Source organism: Pyrus communis, chromosome 17 (genome assembly GCF_041283825.1).
Source record: "Pyrus communis isolate YQ-2024b chromosome 17, ASM4128382v1, whole genome shotgun sequence".
Lineage (NCBI taxonomy): Eukaryota > Viridiplantae > Streptophyta > Magnoliopsida > Rosales > Rosaceae > Pyrus > Pyrus communis.
In genome coordinates, this window is record NC_142581.1 from 1,246,462 (window position 1) to 1,265,717 (window position 19,256).

Consider the following 19,256-nt stretch of genomic DNA (forward strand, 5'->3'; position numbering starts at 1 on the left):
ACAGGGATGTAGGACTCATCAAGAGCTTTCCATGGACACCAAGATCACCCAAAACGGAAGTCGAATAAAGGAGATATGGCTGGGTCAAAAATGATAGTTTGCGGGTCAAAAATGACCCAACTCGGTTCTCTCTCTTTTCTCCTCCTTGCTCTCTCCTCTGATTGGATCCCCCTTCTCTCCTTTTCTCTCCCACATCTCACCCATCCAATCCCTTTTTTTTTCTTTTTTTCTTTTTTTCAAATTAGTTACTTAATTTCAAACTTTATAACTACAAGCTAAAATTCTTAAATTAATGAATTTAAGATAATTAAAATCGCATAAACGAAACATAAATTTGAATCAAGAAATACATAATTAATTAATGAAATTTCGAAAACGGGATTTCACAAAACTCATATGGTATAGTATGATAGTCCTCCTCATTAGTGCAACTAGGCTCATATAGTGCTTGCTCATAATGCGCCTTATTTACTCATGAACATAAAAACTATAGGAAAACAAAGATCGGTAGAGAGTGAGAGAATTAGTGCAGAGAGAATTAGTGAAAAAGAAAGAGAGTGGAATTTTACGAGAATGACTCAATGGTCTGTCTATTCACATATCTTTGAATATTTACACATTACAAGTTGATTTTGTACACACATTTAAGTGAGTCATGTATCTGCTGAATAAATTAGATTTATAAATCTGGATTTCATGTACTTTTTTCATCTCCTCAAGCGAAAAAAGGCAAGAATAGCCTCTTAATTCTTAAAATTGGTATCTTAATTTGATAAAATGTGAAGCATTTATCCTTTATATATTCATAACAAACGAAGAAGCATGTAACATGCATTTCACTTACTTAATTCTGACGACAATTCTCATGCAAATGCTACTAGTTTTATAAAATTCTAATACCAATTCTATACATCTCGTCAAAGAGAGAAAAAACACACCACACAAGGGAAAAAAAAAAAATGAAGAAAACCGACTTGATTGGATTCCACCGCCCATTTTTGTAAAAAGCAGTTGCACGCACTAACCTACTACCTTTTCCTATTTTATAGTCTATTTGGTTCCAACAAAGCATCTCCAACATTGGCCGGTCATTTTTCCGTTCTATGCTAAAGGTTTTGCAAAAGCTCTTAAACTGAAGGGGACTCGCGTGATGTCTCACAACAAATTACATACAATATTAAAACGTCATGTGACTATAAACTCGTCACATGTAAATTATTATGATCAGATTTTAATGTTAACATATTGCACAAGTGACATATTATTACTATTATTATGTTTTGTCAATGTTAGAATTGGTCCTTAGACTTTGCCCTAATTGGAGCATTGATCACCAAATTCTGGCTCATCTGTTCGCATTTAAAATACAATTCAATCAATGCAGAACCCACAAACATGTGCCATGTCCAATGCAACCTTGTCATATTTGTTCATAAACCCATGACGTCCACTAACATCAATTGAACCAACCTGTGCACCCCTCTTAAAATAGAATAAGGTCGTGAACTAAGGGTGCGCTCAAAAAATCGACAAATGAAAAAAAAAAAAAAGATCTAAACACCGAATCGAAACCAAAAAAACCAAAAAAAAAAGAAAAAAAAGAACCAAATTAAAAGGAGAACTGAACTGAACCGAACATAATATATATTAATTTTATTTATGTTAGGTATTTATTTTTTTACCCATTTCGATTTCAGTGAATTAAACCGAACCGAATATATATTAATTTTATTTGTTTAATTATTAATATTAGGTATTTGTGTTTTTACCCAATTTGAAGCCCAATTTCTAAACACAAATATGTTAAAAGCTAAACTTGAAGCACACGTTAAGAAAAGCCTTCCTACTCTCCGTCTTCTTTCTTCATTATTTTTCTCCTCAATTATCTGTTTTTTCTCCGTCTTCTTTCCACCGCCAATTCTGACCGAGATCCAGATCGAGACAAAGAGCTGGAACTGGAAGTCATTAAAGAGAAGTATCTCCTCTCTCTACTATTTTCGATTTCAGTTTTGCATCTGTTTGAGCTACCTTTCAGATCTTCGAGGGTTTGTTTTTGCAAAACAATAATCAGAGAACTGCGGTCCTTAATTTGCTTTGTTCTCACATCTTCCAGCGATTCAAAACAATAATCAGGAGTTTCACTGGGAATCTTGAGAAAGACTTGCTTTCTTTAGACTGAAACAATCAGGAGTTTTTCACTTCTTTACTTGAAATCAATGAATACCAGCAGATCCGCCCATGCAACCGCCGCCGCCGCCACTTCGTCTTCGTCTCGGCGTTCAAACCACTGGAAGTACGAGGTGTTCCTCAGCTTCGGCGACGACACACGCACTACCTTCACAGACCACCTCTCCACTGCGTTAAGCGATGCCAGAATCAACACGTTTGTAGACAACCAGCTCAGAAGGGAGGAAAATATACAGAGCGAACTTCACGGAGAAATCGAAGGGTCGTGGATCACCGTCGTCGTCTTCTCAAAGAGGTACGCAGAGTCCGGATGTTGCCTGAGGGAGCTGTCGAAGATCATGAGGTCCCGAGAAGACCAAGAGGGGAAAGTAGTCTATCCAATATTCTACGACGTTGACCCTTCTCAAGTGAGGAAACAGAGTGGTAGTTTTGAGGAAGCATTTCGGAAGCATGAAAGGGAGGAAGATCCAAATGAAGTCGAGCAGTGGAGAAAGGATCTTAAGGCTTGTGCAAATTTGAGTGGCTGGAATCTTAAAACCACGGTGGATGGGTATAATTTCAAATTTCCTCTCTTACAAAATTTAATTGCTTGCAACATCTTGTATAATTAGATTAATGATTAGAAGAAGAACAATATAATAATTAGTAATTAGTAATTAGAAGAAGAATATAATGATTAGTAAATAGATAAGCATCAGCCTTGACGGATTAATGAGAAGCCAATAGTATTGGCTGTGCTACCAAATGTTGGAAAAAATGTAGCAAAACCTAATTCATTAGCAGATCATTAATGACATGGACGATTGATAAAAAAGACTGAGGAAGCCATGGACGATTGATATACAAAACTGAGGAAGTCATGGACGATTGATCAAAGAAGAGCTTCTACTCACTGAGAACCTTATGTTCTTGCCAGTAACAGGGCTAGTTTTCTGTATAGATTCCGAGTGGGTTGTCCACCAGTCTTTCATGTCAGCTTAAAGGTCGTCTAATTAATTTTTAATTTAAGATATATGATGAATTAGTTTAGTTGATATGAATCTTGGTGTTGCATGATACGATGAATCATCTGTTTGCATAATTTGGAATTTCAATTTGTAGGCGTGAAGCATTGTTTATCCAGAATGTTGTTGGGGACATCAGCGCACTAACAAAAACCAGAGACTTGCAAACAAGTCACTCCCCCCGGCTGGAATACCCTGTCGCGTCTGCAACGGTTCACTACTTTTTTTTTAATTTTTTTTTTTTTTTTTTATTCCGCCGATTCTGTGGAACGCTGTGTTGTACTTTTCTTTTGTCATTTGAATGCTTTCCCATAGCCTAGTCAGCATTTTTTATTTTTTTCTCCTTTTGGTTATAAAGATTACTTTTATTCACCCACCCACTTTTTCTTCTTCGATTCACCACTTTCTTCTCTCCCCTCTCCTTCCCTGCCTCTTTCCTTTCTCTGCTTCTCTCCAACCAGAAGAGTTACAAGCATCTGAAGAAGAAGAAGAAGAAGAAGAATAATAATCAGAACAGGACCCAGATGATCCAGTTCTCATATTCTTCAAAGTCTCGCACTTCAACCCAAGACCCTGAGCGCGAAGACAATCTCTCTCCAGCCGATGCCCACGATTTTGAGTGTGGAGTTTCTTCGCCTTTGAAAATCCAACATTGGGCGCTGAAGGATCATAGTAGTTGGATGGTTGCATCCAACAAAAATCAACTTATTGTAATGATATTTAACAATGAATAACCGTGGGTTTTATCCCAATGTATTAACTTGTGTGATTTGGAATGTCTTAGCTGTCATAGCAGTGATGAATTGTGTGCTACGGTTTTGCAGTGGGTTATGTCATTGATACCTGTTAAAAAAGTTTATGACTAAATACGATTCGTTATGAAAAGTAAAAATATATGCACTAATTGAAACAATAAACCAAAGTTAACATCTATAAATGGTACTAAATGACTGGCTTTATGGAACATACCATGTGAAAAATATTGCGTTCCCGATCATGTACCAATCGACGAAATTTTTTGAACTTGAAAATTAATTATTATGAGTTATTACACATTTTAAGTTGGAACCAGATCCCCTCCCGAGCAAATCACATGGATTGTTATATTTTGATCTAACGGTTACAATTATTATAACTTTTAGAGAAACCTCCTGTTTATAGCCGTTGAATCAAAATCTAAAGTTCCGTGTAATTTGTTCAGGAGCCTCAGCCTCCTAAGCTAAGGAGGGGATTCGATTCCACGAAAAAAGAGATGCTAATTCTTAGCCATCAATCAAATGGTCAAGCTCATTAGGTTCGTAGCCTCTCATCCTCTTTCCACCGCCCATTTTGTAAAAAGCAGTCGCTCGCACTAGCCTACTACCTTTACCTATTTTATAGTCTATTTTCCAACAATCGTTCCAACATTGGTTGGTCATTTTTTAATTCTACGCTAAAGGTTTTGCAGAGCTCTTATATTGGAGGGGTCATCGTAGCGTGACGTCTCATAATAAATTATTGTTGACTTTAAAAACTACCAAGGCTATGTGGCGTGTAGGCCGAGTAATTAGTAAGCTAACTACATCCTTCAGTTGAATGCGGGGCGTGCCAAGTCGTTGGTCAAGTCAGTTGAGGAGTAAAATATTTTGATGTGGCGTTGGACGAGATGCTGACTTCTTGATCTTGCGACTGCAACTGAGGAAGGAACACGTCTCGACTTTCGGGTTCTAGAGCCTGAAGACAAGGCTGCTAGTTCTGCAAACTTCATAAATCGTCAGCCGTCATTTTTCGTTGAAATCTTGCAGGGTGATGTAGCCAACATGATCATCGTAATAGCGAGCTCGAATCATATTAACCTCGAATGGTTGATTGTCGGTCGGATGAACCATGGCTGACTTGTCGTCCCAGAAGATGAGGACTTGATACAATGACGAGGGGATAGAGCCAATTTGGTGAATACAGTCCCTACCAAGCAATGCATTATACTTGGTCTTTGAATCAACTATAAAAAACGCGGTCATGTGACTTCGACCTGCGATATTCACATATAAAGGAAGCACCCCTTTAGTCTGAGATTTGTCACCAAAAAAGCTGCTCATGGTTACTCCTGATGGAATGAGTTTGTCTTTGGAGCGATATAATGCCTTCATGACAAAAACGAGCATGATGTTGATTGTTGCTCCACAGTCGACAAAAATCTTGGAAATCGGGTATCCTTTAATATGGACCGGGACATACAACAACCTCAAATGATGAAGATTAACGGATGAAGAACGGGGACACAGTTTAGTGAGAGCTTCTTTAAGCTTATCTTCCTTGCTTACTTGCTCAATTTCTTTAGTGGCCACAAAATCAACTTGCGTGGCCTTCTCGGCAACCACATCGCTGTCTAGGAAATTTGGTTGAGATGTGGTTAGCCGGAATTCAGTACATAAAACATGAACCATGCTGATTTCCATGTTGTCGAGGATCGAAGAGCCTATCGGGTCGTAATCTTAGTCCTTTGGATTTTCGGGCGAGATATCTTGCTCATGGGCATTATTCGTTTGGTCATCTTCGGCTGCCACGAGAATACATTTATGCGGTATATCTATCAAAGCTGTTTCATTTTGAATGTCGACCTTTGACTCGCTCGGAGTTAGGACTTGGTATTACGCTTATAAAACTTTACGAGTCCGCTCTTGATATACGATGCAGGCGTCTTTTGTGTCTAGATAAGCATCTAAACACGCCACACACTCTTTTTCATTGGCTGTAAGACCGAAGAGGGAAACAGTTGAGAAAAATTTAAAATGGTATTGCAAATAATAGAGGTCCTCGAGAGAGAAAGGGAGATCGGCAGCACCAATATTAGTATATTGGTCTACCTCAAAGTTGAGAACTCGGGCCTTGTGTATTTGTTGGAATCTAGTCTTCATTCCTGGATCCGTGGTCTTTTGGATGATCTAATCGGCATCAGGGCAGGTTAATGCTAGATCAAGGGACTCTTGGCATGCTTTTTGCTAGCCATACAAGTCATTAGTTGAATGCTTCTTGTGGAACTCCCGCATGTGTTCCAAAGTTTTGTCGAGAAACGACCGGTGGAGATTTCATCTGACTTTAATTAATGGCTCTTATAGGGGTAGCTGAGGAAGTTTGCTTTCCGCTTCCTTCAGGAAATGCTCGAGGCGAGCTTTTATTTCCTATGGCCAAAAAAGGAGTTTGATTCGCTTCTCAGATTCTTCAATTGTGATTTCAAAATTGTGATTGATTACCTTATTCCCTTAAAGCAGCTCGGTCATAATTGCTAAAGGTTGTCGGTCATCTTCGTTACCTACCGTTTCTTTCAATTTCCATTTGGTGGCTGAGGTAGCCTAAGCTATTCGTCGGCGAGCCATACAGTCTATTTTTAGCGATGACATTTCTGTGATTTGGTCAACGTATTATATGAAGCAGTAGGAGAGTTCTAGCTGTACCAACGCTGGTCATGCGACTCAAGTGGCTTGAAGGTTCAATGGTTCGCTGGTGAACCTGAGCTACTAGAGTTGCGCGCATAATACTCTTTATTGTGAAATGACACGTTGAAATCAAGTCACTGTCTGGCCGAAGATGGCTTGCTATTCTATGTTTGGGGGCTGAGCCTATTGAAAACTCTCTGGCGTTGGCCTGTACCGAATATTTTTTTAGATGTTGTAGCTGCATCTCTCAGTTGTGGTGCCTCAGCTTGAAGTGGCTGTTCCTTCGGCTCATTTAAGATGACGTTTGATTTGCACCGACTACATAAAACTATCAACCTGTTAGTTTCCTCTGTGCTGAAGTCCGACATTAACTCGACATAAGCTGAGTTTGAAAAGTATTTGGGTGGCTTATTCAAAGATAGATTAATTTTCAATCATGGCTGAGAGTTCCGCTTAAGGACGAACTACATTAGGACGAACTCAGCTTTTCATTTTCCTTTGTCCTTAAGTAGATAAGCATCTACCATGCTTACCGTTGTCGAGGGGAAAGGATCGACATCAACGATAATTTGTTTCTCGGGAAACTTGAATTTACCATTATCGATCCAGCTTTGGATGACGTCACGAAATACAACACAATTATTTGTCGTATGCTTGTTCGAGTTGTGGTACTTGCAATACATCTTTCCTTTTGAAATCTTTGGCCTTGGGAATATTATGCCCTGGTCAAAGCTTGACGATTTTTGCAAGTAACAACTGGTCGAAGATGGCGTTGGCTTTAGTGATGTCGAAAGTATAGACCTTTGATGTTTTGACAACGGTTTCCTAAGAGGCTGAACCGGTTTTAACATCTTTGGAGTTAGCGTGAGGCAACACTTTACATACGTACGGTTTTATCTTAGTCGTAGCTATACTGGCATATTTGGACTTTTCGCCTTTGGCCGATGTATAACTTATCGTTGGGTTTTTATAGATCGTCCCTCAGGTTAGGGATTTCGAGATTTTCTCTTCTCGGAGCAAATAATCATATTGCTTGACATGTTGAGCCAATTCGTACATAACTCGGAAGTTTGCCCCCAAGAATTTCTTTTTATACTTCATATCCAGGCCATTCAAGGCAAGCCTAACAAACTCGACTTTGGGAAGGGGTACTCGACACCAGTTTCTGATCGACTTAAACCTCATAAGATATTATATTAGTGATTCATCAAATGCTTGAGCCGTCTTGGCCAAAGAAGAAACAGACATTTCCATTCCTAACCGATATAATTGCTCATGAAATTTCTCGACTAATTCCTCTCAACTTTTGGATAGAGTTGGGTGGGAGGTTGATGTACCATGCGAATGTTGAGCCAGTTAACTAGAAATTGAATAGTCGTAGTTTATGAAAATCACTGTTAACGTCTTCACATTGAGCAGTGAATCGAGCCACGTGTTCTAACGAGGATAAAGATGATTATCCAGTGAAAAGGCTAAAGTCTGGAATCTTGAATCCCAAGCCTATGTGGCGCGCAGGCCGAGTAATTAATAAGCTAACTGCGTTATTCGGTTGAATGCGAGGCGTGTTAACTCGTCGATCGAGTTTGTGTGAGGAGTAAAATACGTTGATGTGGCATTGGGCGCACTGCTGACTTCTTGATCTTGCAACTGCAGCTGAGGAAGGAACACGTATCAGCCTTCGGGTTCAAAATCCCACGAATGATCCAACGGTTACAATTATTATAACTTTTAGAGGAACCTCCTGTTTGTAGCCGTTAAATCAAAATCCAATGTTCTATGTGATTTGCTCAGCAGGCTCAGCCTCCTAAGCTAAGGAGGGGATTCGATTCCACGGAAAAAAAGATGCTAATTCTTAGCCATCAATCAAACCAGTGGTCAAGCTCATTAGGTCCGTAGGCTCTCATTCTCTATCCACCGTCCATTTTGTAAAAAGCAGTAGCGTGCACTAGCCTATTAACTTTACCTATCTATTTTATAGTCTATTTTCCAACAATCGTTCCAACATTGGTTGGTCATTTTTCAATTCTATGCTAAAGGTTTTGCAAAGCTCTTATATTGGAGGGGTCATCATAGCGTGGCGTCTCACAACAAATTATACATACAATACTGAAACATCATGTGATGACAAACTCGTTACATGTAAATTATTATGATCATATTTTAGATTGAAAAGTTTATTGAAAAACTTTAAGATAATACGTTCAAAAATCAACTTGAGAAAAACATTTAAAATGTTCTAATTTGGTGTAGGTAATCTTGGTTTAGCAAATTGGCAGCGAGATTGCACACTCCTCACTCTGTTGTAAGTTCGACTGACTTATCCTATAAGAATTGTTTCAGTTTGTGTTTGCGGTTTCCATTCAATGCAATCCCTCTTCTCAGTTTCTCTTTAGAATTGTTTTCTTTTCCAGTTTCGCAATGTTTATATTTTTCACCATAATGGAAGTTTTAGGGTCCATAATTTCATTTTTGGTGATCAATGTCCATTAATAATTGTTAATTTTTTTTTTTAAATTTAGATCCTGCAAGTTCGAGGCATTGGTGATGGAAATAAATTTGTTGCAATGAATTACAAATCATATGAGCAGACGTTTCCTGATGTGGTAAAATGGTTTTACCAAGTCTTCTTCCTTATAGGTAATAGATAATCTATTATATATAATTTGGATTGAATTTGTTTCCTTCATAGACAATTTTTGAATATTTTTTTTCTATTTCTCTCCTAATTTTAGTCAATGATGCTAAGCAAAATGAAAACAAGCCCATTAGATCAAGGAAGTTCATTGTTCCTTATTGTGGATAGTGTTGTAAGTACATTTTCCACATGTCTATAAGTAGTATGGCTTGTCATATATACATTTAAAACTTTCTCCATGTTTTGTACAGTTTGAAAACCCACAGAACCGCACAGGCACTCTTGCTAGTTGTTTCCTAAGTCTCTTGTTAAGCTTACCCATTGTTTTGTATTTTTGCAAAAAAGTGGAGCCACTTTACCTTCTTGCTTATACAAAAATCAAGTTTGGGGGTGGATTTCCATCTTCATCTTCGGTTGCCACTTCTTTAAACTGGGAAGTTTCTTCGTCCAAGAGCTTTATTGATTTATTTTTCTTTTTCTGTACTTTTGTTGTCTATTTTCATTATTCTTATCTTCATTTTTTTTAGTCTTCTTCATTTTAGTTCGAAAAAATACATGAAAAATAAAATTTAAAAAAATTCAAAAAATCCAAAAAAAAAATATATATATATATATATATATTTAGTCTTGTTCTTATTGGCTACTTCCCAATTCACTTATGAGATTTGGTCTTTATTTTCTTATAACTTTCAAGAAATCTAAGCTTGACATTAGTTCTTTATATTATTTTTGTTTTGATCATATTTTTGATGATCATGACTTGGAAAATTTATATGCACATAGCCATGTAAATGTGAAACTAGAGCATGATTTAATGCTTCATATGTAATCTAGTGAGTTTATTTAACAATTGTGAGCTTTTGAGCCTCTTATAGATTGAACCATTATGTATCTATCTCATTTATTCTTTTGCGTATGATCTCATTTTACATGTATCTCTAGCACTTGCTTTATACCTCTCGTTACATTCATCAATTCATGTAACAAACTTGGAAATGAAATAGACATTTGTTTATTTCATTTGAGCCTTTCTAGCCAACCCTTACAATTAGGGGTGGGTTCAAAAAACCGAAAACCGAAAAAAACCGAAAACCGAACCGGACCGAGACCGAAAAAAACCGAACCGAAAAAAAAACCGAACCGAAATTGTCAAACCGAACCGAACCGAATCTGACCGGTTCGGTTTCGGTTTTTGAGGCTCGGAAACCGAACCGAACCGAACCGAACCGATATATATATATATAATTTTTGTGAATATTTATAAATAGTTTAGTCATACAATCATAACAAAACAGAACCTGTTGCCAAGTTGGTTTCAGTGAAACTTTACAAGCATGGAGGCATGGGTTCGAACCCTCATGCCTCCAGGATTTGTGAGACTTTTTTTAATTTTTTAATCTTTTTAACAAAACCCTTAACTGTAGCCCTAACCCTCCTCCTCCTTATTTTTCATTCCACCTGGGCTATTAATATGAATGTGAACTTTCATATTTCCTTTTTTTTTTTTAATAATTTTGGAGGGAGAAAGAAAAAAAAAAAAAAAAAAAAAAAAAAAAAAAAAACCGAAAAAAACCGAAACCGAACCGAAAAAAACCGAACCGAAAAAAAACCGAACCGAAAAAAACCGAAAAAAATTTGAACCGAACCGAACCGAACCGAAATTTCGGTTCGGTTTCGGTTTTGAGAAAAAACCGAACCGAAAAAAACCGAACCCAGCCCTACTTACAATGATATAGGCATTTGTCAAGTCAAAGCAACAACTTGTTGGCCACATAAGCACTTAGCCAAGTAAAAAAGAAAAAAAAAAAGAAATTTTATTTGAACCCGTCTAACCTCTTTCTACACCCAACTTATTCTTTGCACCCATTTGATTTTTAACTAAACTATCATTATCTCTTTAAAACTAAATTTACTACCTAAAACGCCTTTACAAACTCAATTCAATATGTAAATTTATCTTTACACCTATTTGATTTTTTATTTCGATTAATGACAGTAAATCGTATTGGAGTGGTTCATCCTCAAGTTTCCTCAAGTCTCAAATCTTAATTTTCTTCTCGTTCCCAGATTTCACCATGAGGTGATCGTTATGGTGGAGTGTGATTGCAGAGACGGGTCCTTTGTGACACAGAGGAGCAGAGCTTATAGGCTTCCATATGAAAATTGTACCAAGTGATTGACTCAAAGCAACAACCCCATTACAGGAGTTCACCAGCACTGCACATCAGTACATCCTATGGCTATCCTGTAACTACCTACCATCTCACCCATTGTCATATCCTGATAATGAAACTGCCCAGAAATTTGGGAGGAGGGAGGAGGGAAGAGATGGTAGCAGCAGAGAAAAACAATAAAAATATAATATAAAATGCATGAAATTTGACCCAAAGAAGAAGCAAATGGAATCGAAAGTCCTTGCAATGTCTGCAAGTTCTTTTAGTGTCTTGGGGTGTAGAGAGAGATCGGGAGAGTATTTGCAACAATTTGATGTTGCAAAAAGTTTAACAAACTATGCAAGATTGATGAGAAAAAATTGAAACCCAAATACTCATCTTCTAAACTCTAAAAAAATTTAAATCAAATGAACAAAAAAAATCCATAAATCGAGTTATACTTTAGTTGGAGGATTTAAAACTTCAAAATCACCATCCATCAATTAAAAAAAAAAATTGTTTTTCTCTATAATAGCTATTAGGGTTTTAGCCGGAATGAAAGTAGGATAAACAAGGAATGATGGTAGGGTCTAATTATAGTTTGGGTTTATTCATAAATTTGAGTTTTATTATTAATTTCATTTATACTTAATAGTAATTGTGCAATAAGATAAAAAAGACGATTAACATTTAAAATTTAAGTTAGGTGTAGAAATATGTTACATGGGTTTAAATAAAATTTTCCAAAAAAGAAAAAGGTAGTAGTGAACTGTTGCGGCCTTGCACACACGGTATTCCAACCGAGTGCTTGATTTGTTTGTTTTTGGGTTTTATATGAGGCTAGAAAAATGATGGATACAATCTAATTTAAAGCTCTGAAAAATCTTTGGGGCTTTAAGAGCATTTTCAATGAGGCTTTATTCTCCATAAGACTACTACATTTCAAGCCTTAGTGAGAAATTTTATCCCCAATGAGCCGAAAAATTGGGCTAGATTCACCACTTGGGCTATCAACTTTCTTTCTTGGGTAGCATAAAATTTGGCTACATCTAGCCAACCTATGTGAGCAAAATTATATCACTATCCCTTCACTTGAAAATACACTTATACTCTTTTTTTATTCTTTTTTTCTTAATTATTTTTTCTTACAAATTTTTCTTGCAATTTGGCTAATTAATTATTGTTTTAAATTCCATAAGAATTAAAATTTCAAATTTAACGTTCATAGGCATTGGGGGTTACGACTCGACTACATACCAGTGAGTGAGCTTTTGAGTTATATATATATATATATATATATATATATATATATATATATATATATATATATATATATATATATATGCCTTATGTTTCCCAGAAGCTGTTTAAATGGTTTTTACATTTTAAATGCCATGTCGTATGCATTACATATTAGTATATGCCTTAATATAGCTGTGAATATTACTGCTCGACGCTGTGGACATTCAGGTAAGCTTCAGTGAGTATATAGTGATGTTTGTGATGTTAGTGTGTATGATTATAAGGAGTTTCTTTTAGTGATTTATATCCTGCACCCCGGTGTTAATGTTCCGCCCGAGGATAGGGCCTAGCCTTCACTTGATCGCTCACCTTCCGCACCACACACTCACCTTGGATCTAAGGCAGGTGCCAGCCTGTCGTACAAACCACATTAGGTGGTTCCGACTCGTAGGTAACTCGCAATCCTTCGCACAGCCTTCACGTGATCGTAGCACTTGAGCGTATTTATTTACATCTAGCCTGTCGTACAGACCACATTGGTGGTTCTAACTTGTGTGCAGGATTTGATTTGATTGTTGAGTTATAGATTTAGTCGTATATGTCACATTAGGTGACTTCGGCTGATATGTCACTTTATATTAGTGCAATTCACCTGGCTTACTCATTCATGGTTAAGATGATTAACATGTCATACTCATGGTTTTACTATTCTCAAGCTTAGTTTTTATATATGTATACAATATTATTTTCTGGGAAACTTATATAGGTTTTACGGTGAGGGGTTATTACTTTTGGAAAGATAAATTATTTTGAAAAGCTTTGTTTTTGCCCACTCACATTTTCTGTTTTTCACTCCTCTAGGTTCTAGATAGAAGTTCGTGTCGGTGGCTCACGAGGACTTCACGGCAGTTCTAACAGACATTCACCAGTGTAGGGTTTTTTTTTATGTTTTGTATAATTATTACTTAGTCTTCTGGACTGCACTTTAATACCTATGCTCTGGTTATGTGTATCTTTACTCTATTCACCTTTAAGTGTACTTATAGGCTAGTCTAAGGTAAGAAAACTAGTGGATTTTATTTATTCGCATTTTCATATCATTACCACTTCCGCACAACGTACATGGTTACGTCATCCTCACGTGATGACCTGCATGCCTCGATTGAGGTCGAGGTGTGTCATGAGGTGTTGCCAGGTTACTAGGCTCGGCATATTGAAAGCCGAGTTTTGTTTTATGATTAGGTATTTGCAAATAAATTTTAGAGTTTGGCATTTTGACGGCCGAACCACATTTACAATGAAGACATTTATCTTTTTCGAGTACTTATATTTTATAGTTTGGTACCAGTTCAGCATATTTATACTCTTATGAATATAATTACCCAGATCGAACCTAGCACTTACGATTTATGAACTTCACAGAATTAGCAGCCTTCTCTTCAGGCTCTAGAACCCGAAGGTCGAGACGTGTTCCTTCCTTGGCTGCAGTTGCAAAGTCAAGAAGTCAGCAACGCACCCAATACCATATCAACATATTTTACTCCCCGCACGAACTCGATCGGTGAGTTGGCTTGCCTCACATTCAACCAAAATTCAACCGAATGACGTAGTTAGCTTATTAATTACTTGGCATGCGTGCCACGTAGGCTTGGGATTCAAGATTCCAGACTTTAGCCTTTTCGCTGGATAATCATCTTTGTCCTTGTTAGAACACGTGGCTCGATTCACTGCTCAATGTGGAGACGTTAATAGTGATTTTCATAAACTACGACTATTCAATTTCTCGTTAACCGGCTCAGCGATCGCATAGTACATCAATCTCCCACCCAACTTTATCCAAAGCTGGGAGGAATTAGTCAAGAAATTTCATGAGCAATTCTATCAGCCAGGAATGGAAATGTCATTTTCTTCTTTGGCCAAGATGGCTCAAGCATCTGATGAATCACCAATGGAATATCTTACAAGGTTTAAGTCAGTCGGAAACTGGTGTCAAGTACCCCTTCCCGAAGTCAAGTTTGTTAGGCTTGCCCTGAATGGCCTGGATATGGAGTACAGAAAGAAATTCTTGGGAGTAAACTTCCGAGATATGTATGAACTGGTTTAACATGTCGAGCAATATGATTATTTGCTCCGAGAAGAGAAAATCTCGAAATCCAAAACCCGAGGGACGATCTATAAAAACCCAACGATAAGTTATGCATCCGCCGAAGGCGAAGAGTCTTAATATGCCAGTATAGATGCGGCCAAAATAGTAATTGACAAACCGTACGTATATAAAGCGTTGGCTCATGCTAACTCCAAAGATGTTAAAACATGTTTGGCCTTTGAGGAAACCATCGTCAAAACATCAAAGGTCTATACTTTTGACATCACCAAAGCCTACCCCATCTTCGACAAGTTGTTACTTGCAAAAATCGTCAAGCTTCAGCCAGGGCATAATATTCCCAAAGCCGAAGATTTCAAAAGGAAAGACGTATTGCAAGTACCATAACTCGAACAAGCATGCGACAAACAACTGTGTTGTATTTCCTGACGTCATCCAAAGCTGGATCGACAATGGTAAATTCAAGTTTCCCGACAAACAAATTATCGTTGATGCCAATCCTTTCCCCTCGACAACGGTAAGCATGGTAGATGCTCATCTACCTAAGTATAAAGGAAAAGGAAAAGCCGAGTTTGTCCCAATGTAGTTCATCCCAACGCAGTTCGTCCTTAAGCAGAACTCTCAGCCATGATTGAAAATTAACCTATCTTCGAATAAGCCACCCAAATACTTTTCAAACTCAGCTTATGTCGAGTTAATGTCGGACTTCAGCACAGAGGAAACTAACGGGTTAATAGTTTTATGTAGTCGGTGCAAATCAAACGTCATCTTAAATGAGCCAAAGGAACAACCACTTCAGGCCGAGGCACCACAACTGAGAGATGCAGCTACGGCAACATCTAAAAAAATACTCGGTACAGGCTAATGCCAGAGAGTTTTCAATAGGCTCAGCCTCCAAACATAGAATAGCAAGCCGTCTTCGACCAGACAACAACTTGATTTCAACGTGTCATTTTACAATGAAGAGCATTATGCACGCAACTCTAGTAGCTCAGGTTTACCAGCGAACCAACGAACCATCGAACCTTCAAGCCACTTGAGTCACACGACCAGCGTTGGTACAGCTACAACTCCCCTACTGCTACATATAATACGTTGTCCAAATCACAGAAATGTCATCGCTAAAAATAGACTATATGGCTCGCCGACGAATAGTTTAGGCTACCCCAGCCACCAAATGGAAATCGAAAGAAACGGTGGGTAGCAAAGATGACCGAAAACCTTTAGCAATTATGACCGAGCTGCTTCAAGGGAATAAGGTAATCAATCACAATTTTGAAACCACAATTGAAGAATCTGAGAAGCAAATTAAACTCATTTTTTGGCCATGGGAAATAAGAGCTCGCCTCAAGCACTTCCTGAAGGAAGTCGAAAACAAACTTCCTCAGCTACCCCTATAAGAGCCATTAATTAAAGTCAGACGAAATCTCTACCGGTCGTTTCTCGACAAAACTTTGGAACACATGCTGGAGTTCCACAAGAAACATTCAACTAATGACTTGTATGGCTAGCAAAAAGAAGGCCAAGAGTCCCTTGATCTAGCATTAACCTGCCCCAATGTCGATCAGATCATCCAAAAGACCACGGATCCAGGAATGAAGGCTAGGTTCCAACATATACGCAAGGCCTGAGTTCTCAACTTTGAGGTAGACCCATATACTAATATTGGTGATGCCGATCTCCCTTTCTCTCTCAAGGACCTCCATTATTTACGATACCATTTTAAATTTTTCTCAACTGTTTCCCTCTTCGGTCTTACAGCCAATGAAAAAGAGTGCGTGGCGCGTTTAGATGCTTATCTAGACACAAAAGACGCCTGCATCGTATATCAAGAGCGGACTCGTAAAGTTTTATAAGCGTAAGACCAAGTCCTAACTCCGAGCGAGTCAAAGGTCGACATTCAAAATGAAACAGCTTTGATAGATATACCGCATAAATGTATTCTCGTGGCAGCCGAAGATGACCAAACGAATAATGCCCATGAGCAAGATATCTCGCCCGAAAATCCAAAGGACTAAGATTACGACCCGATAGGCTCTTCGATCCTCGACAACATGGAAATCAGCATGGTTCATGTTTTATGTACTGAATTCCGGCTAACCACATCTCAACCAAATTTCCTAGACAGCGATGTGGTTGCCGAGAAGGCCACGCAAGTTGATTTTGTGGCCACTAAAGAAATTGAGCAAGTAAGCAAGGAAGATAAGCTTAAAGAAGCTCTCACTAAACTGTGTCCCCGTTCTTCATCCGTTAATCTTCATCATTTGAGGTTGTTGTATGTCCCGGTCCATATTAAAGGATACCCGATTTCCAAGATTTTTGTCGACTGTGGAGCAACAATCAACATCATGCTCGTTTTTGTCATGAAGGCATTATATCGCTCCAAAGACAAACTCATTCCATCATGAGTAACCATGAGCAGCTTTTTTGGTGACAAATCTCAGACTAAAGGGGTGCTTCCTTTATATGTGAATATCGCAGGTCGAAGTCACATGACCGCGTTTTTTATAGTTGATTCAAAGACCAAGTATAATGCATTGCTTGGTAGGGACTGTATTCACCAAATTGGCTCTATCCCCTCGTCATTGTATCAAGTCCTCATCTTCTGGGACGACAAGTCAGCCATGGTTCATCCGGCCGACAATCAACCATTCGAGGTTAATATGATTCGAGCTCGCTATTACGATGATCATGTTGGCTACATCACCCTGCAAGATTTCAACGAAAATGACGGGTGACGATTTATGAAGTTTGCAGAACTAGCAGCCTTGTCTTCAGGCTCTAGAACCCGAAAGTCGAGACGTGTTCCTTCCTCAGTTGCAGTCGCAAGATCAAGAAGTCAGCATCTCGTCCAACGCCACATCAAAATATTTTACTCCTCAACTGACTTGACCAACGACTTGGCACGCCCCGCATTCAACTGAAGGATGTAGTTAGCTTACTAATTACTCGGCCTACACGCCACATAGCCTTGGTAGTTTTTAAAGTCAACAATAATTTATTATGAGACGTCACGCTACGATGACCCCTCCAATATAAGAGCTCTGCAAAACCTTTAGCGTAGAATTAAAAAATGACCAACCAATGTTGGAACGATTGTTGGAAAATAGACTATAAAATAGGTAAAGGTAGTAGGCTAGTGCGAGCGACTGCTTTTTACAAAATGGGCGGTGGAAAGAGGATGAGAGGCTACGAACCTAATGAGCTTGACCATTTGATTGATGGCTAAGAATTAGCATCTCTTTTTTCGTGGAATCGAATCCCCTCCTTAGCTTAGGAGGCTGAGGCTCCTGAACAAATTACACGGAACTTTAGATTTTGATTCAACGGCTATAAACAGGAGGTTTCTCTAAAAGTTATAATAATTGTAACCGTTAGATCAAAATATAACAATCCATGTGATTTGCTCGGGAGGGGATCTGGTTCCAACTTAAAATGTGTAATAACTCATAATAATTAATTTTCAAGTTCAAAAAATTTCGTCGATTGGTACATGATCGGGAACGCAATATTTTTCACATGGTATGTTCCATAAAGCCAGTCATTTAGTACCATTTATAGATGTTAACTTTGGTTTATTGTTTCAATTAGTGCATATATTTTTACTTTTCATAACGAATCGTATTTAGTCATAAACTTTTTTAACAGGTATCAATGACATAACCCACTGCAAAACCGTAGCACACAATTCATCACTGCTATGACAGCTAAGACATTCCAAATCACACAAGTTAATACATTGGGATAAAACCCACGGTTATTCATTGTTAAATATCATTACAATAAGTTGATTTTTGTTGGATGCAACCATCCAACTACTATGATCCTTCAGCGCCCAATGTTGGATTTTCAAAGGCGAAGAAACTCCACACTCAAAATCGTGGGCATCGGCTGGAGAGAGATTGTCTTCGCGCTCAGGGTCTTGGGTTGAAGTGCGAGACTTTGAAGAATATGAGAACTGGATCATCTGGGTCCTGTTCTGATTATTATTATTCTTCTTCTTCTTCTTCTTCAGATGCTTGTAACTCTTCTGGTTGGAGAGAAGCAGAGAAAGGAAAGAGGCAGGGAAGGAGAGGGGAGAGAAGAAAGTGGTGAATCGAAGAAGAAAAAGTGGGTGGGTGAATAAAAGTAATCTTTATAACCAAAAGGAGAAAAAAATAAAAAATGCTGACTAGGCTATGGGAAAGCATTCAAATGACAAAAGAAAAGTACAACACAGCGTTCCACAGAATCGGCGGAATAAAAAAAAAAAAAAAAAATTAAAAAAAAAGTAGTGAACCGTTGCAGACGCGACAGGGTATTCCAGCCGGGGGGAGTGACTTGTTTGCAAGTCTCTGGTTTTTGTTAGTGCGCTGATGTCCCCAACAACATTCTGGATAAATAATGCTTCACGCCTACAAATTGAAATTCCAAATTATGCAAACAGATGATTCATCGTATCATGCAACACCAAGATTCATATCAACTAAACTAATTCATCATATATCTTAAATTAAAAATTAATTAGACGACCTT

General features: G+C 38.1%; 1 protein-coding gene across 1 annotated transcript; it reads left to right on the forward strand.

Moving 5' to 3' along the window:
• The first annotated feature begins 1,882 nt into the window (after positions 1-1,882).
• LOC148689200 (toll/interleukin-1 receptor-like protein) lies at positions 1,883-3,951 on the forward strand. Its single transcript, XM_088688839.1, has 2 exons — positions 1,883-2,737; positions 3,289-3,951. The coding sequence occupies exons 1-2, from the start codon at positions 2,217-2,219 to the stop codon at positions 3,509-3,511; spliced, it is 744 nt and encodes a 247-aa protein (XP_088544965.1). The 5' UTR covers positions 1,883-2,216; the 3' UTR covers positions 3,512-3,951.
• The last annotated feature ends 15,305 nt before the right edge of the window (positions 3,952-19,256 follow it).

Bases quoted from the DNA above. Each gene is read 5' to 3' on its own strand.
- LOC148689200 (XM_088688839.1), top strand. From the start codon at position 2,217: ATGAATACCAGCAGATCCGCCCATGCAACCGCCGCCGCCGCCACTTCG. The intron at 2,738-3,288 runs GTATAATTTCAA...TTCAATTTGTAG, and splicing joins CTTAAAACCACGGTGGATGG to GCGTGAAGCATTGTTTATCC.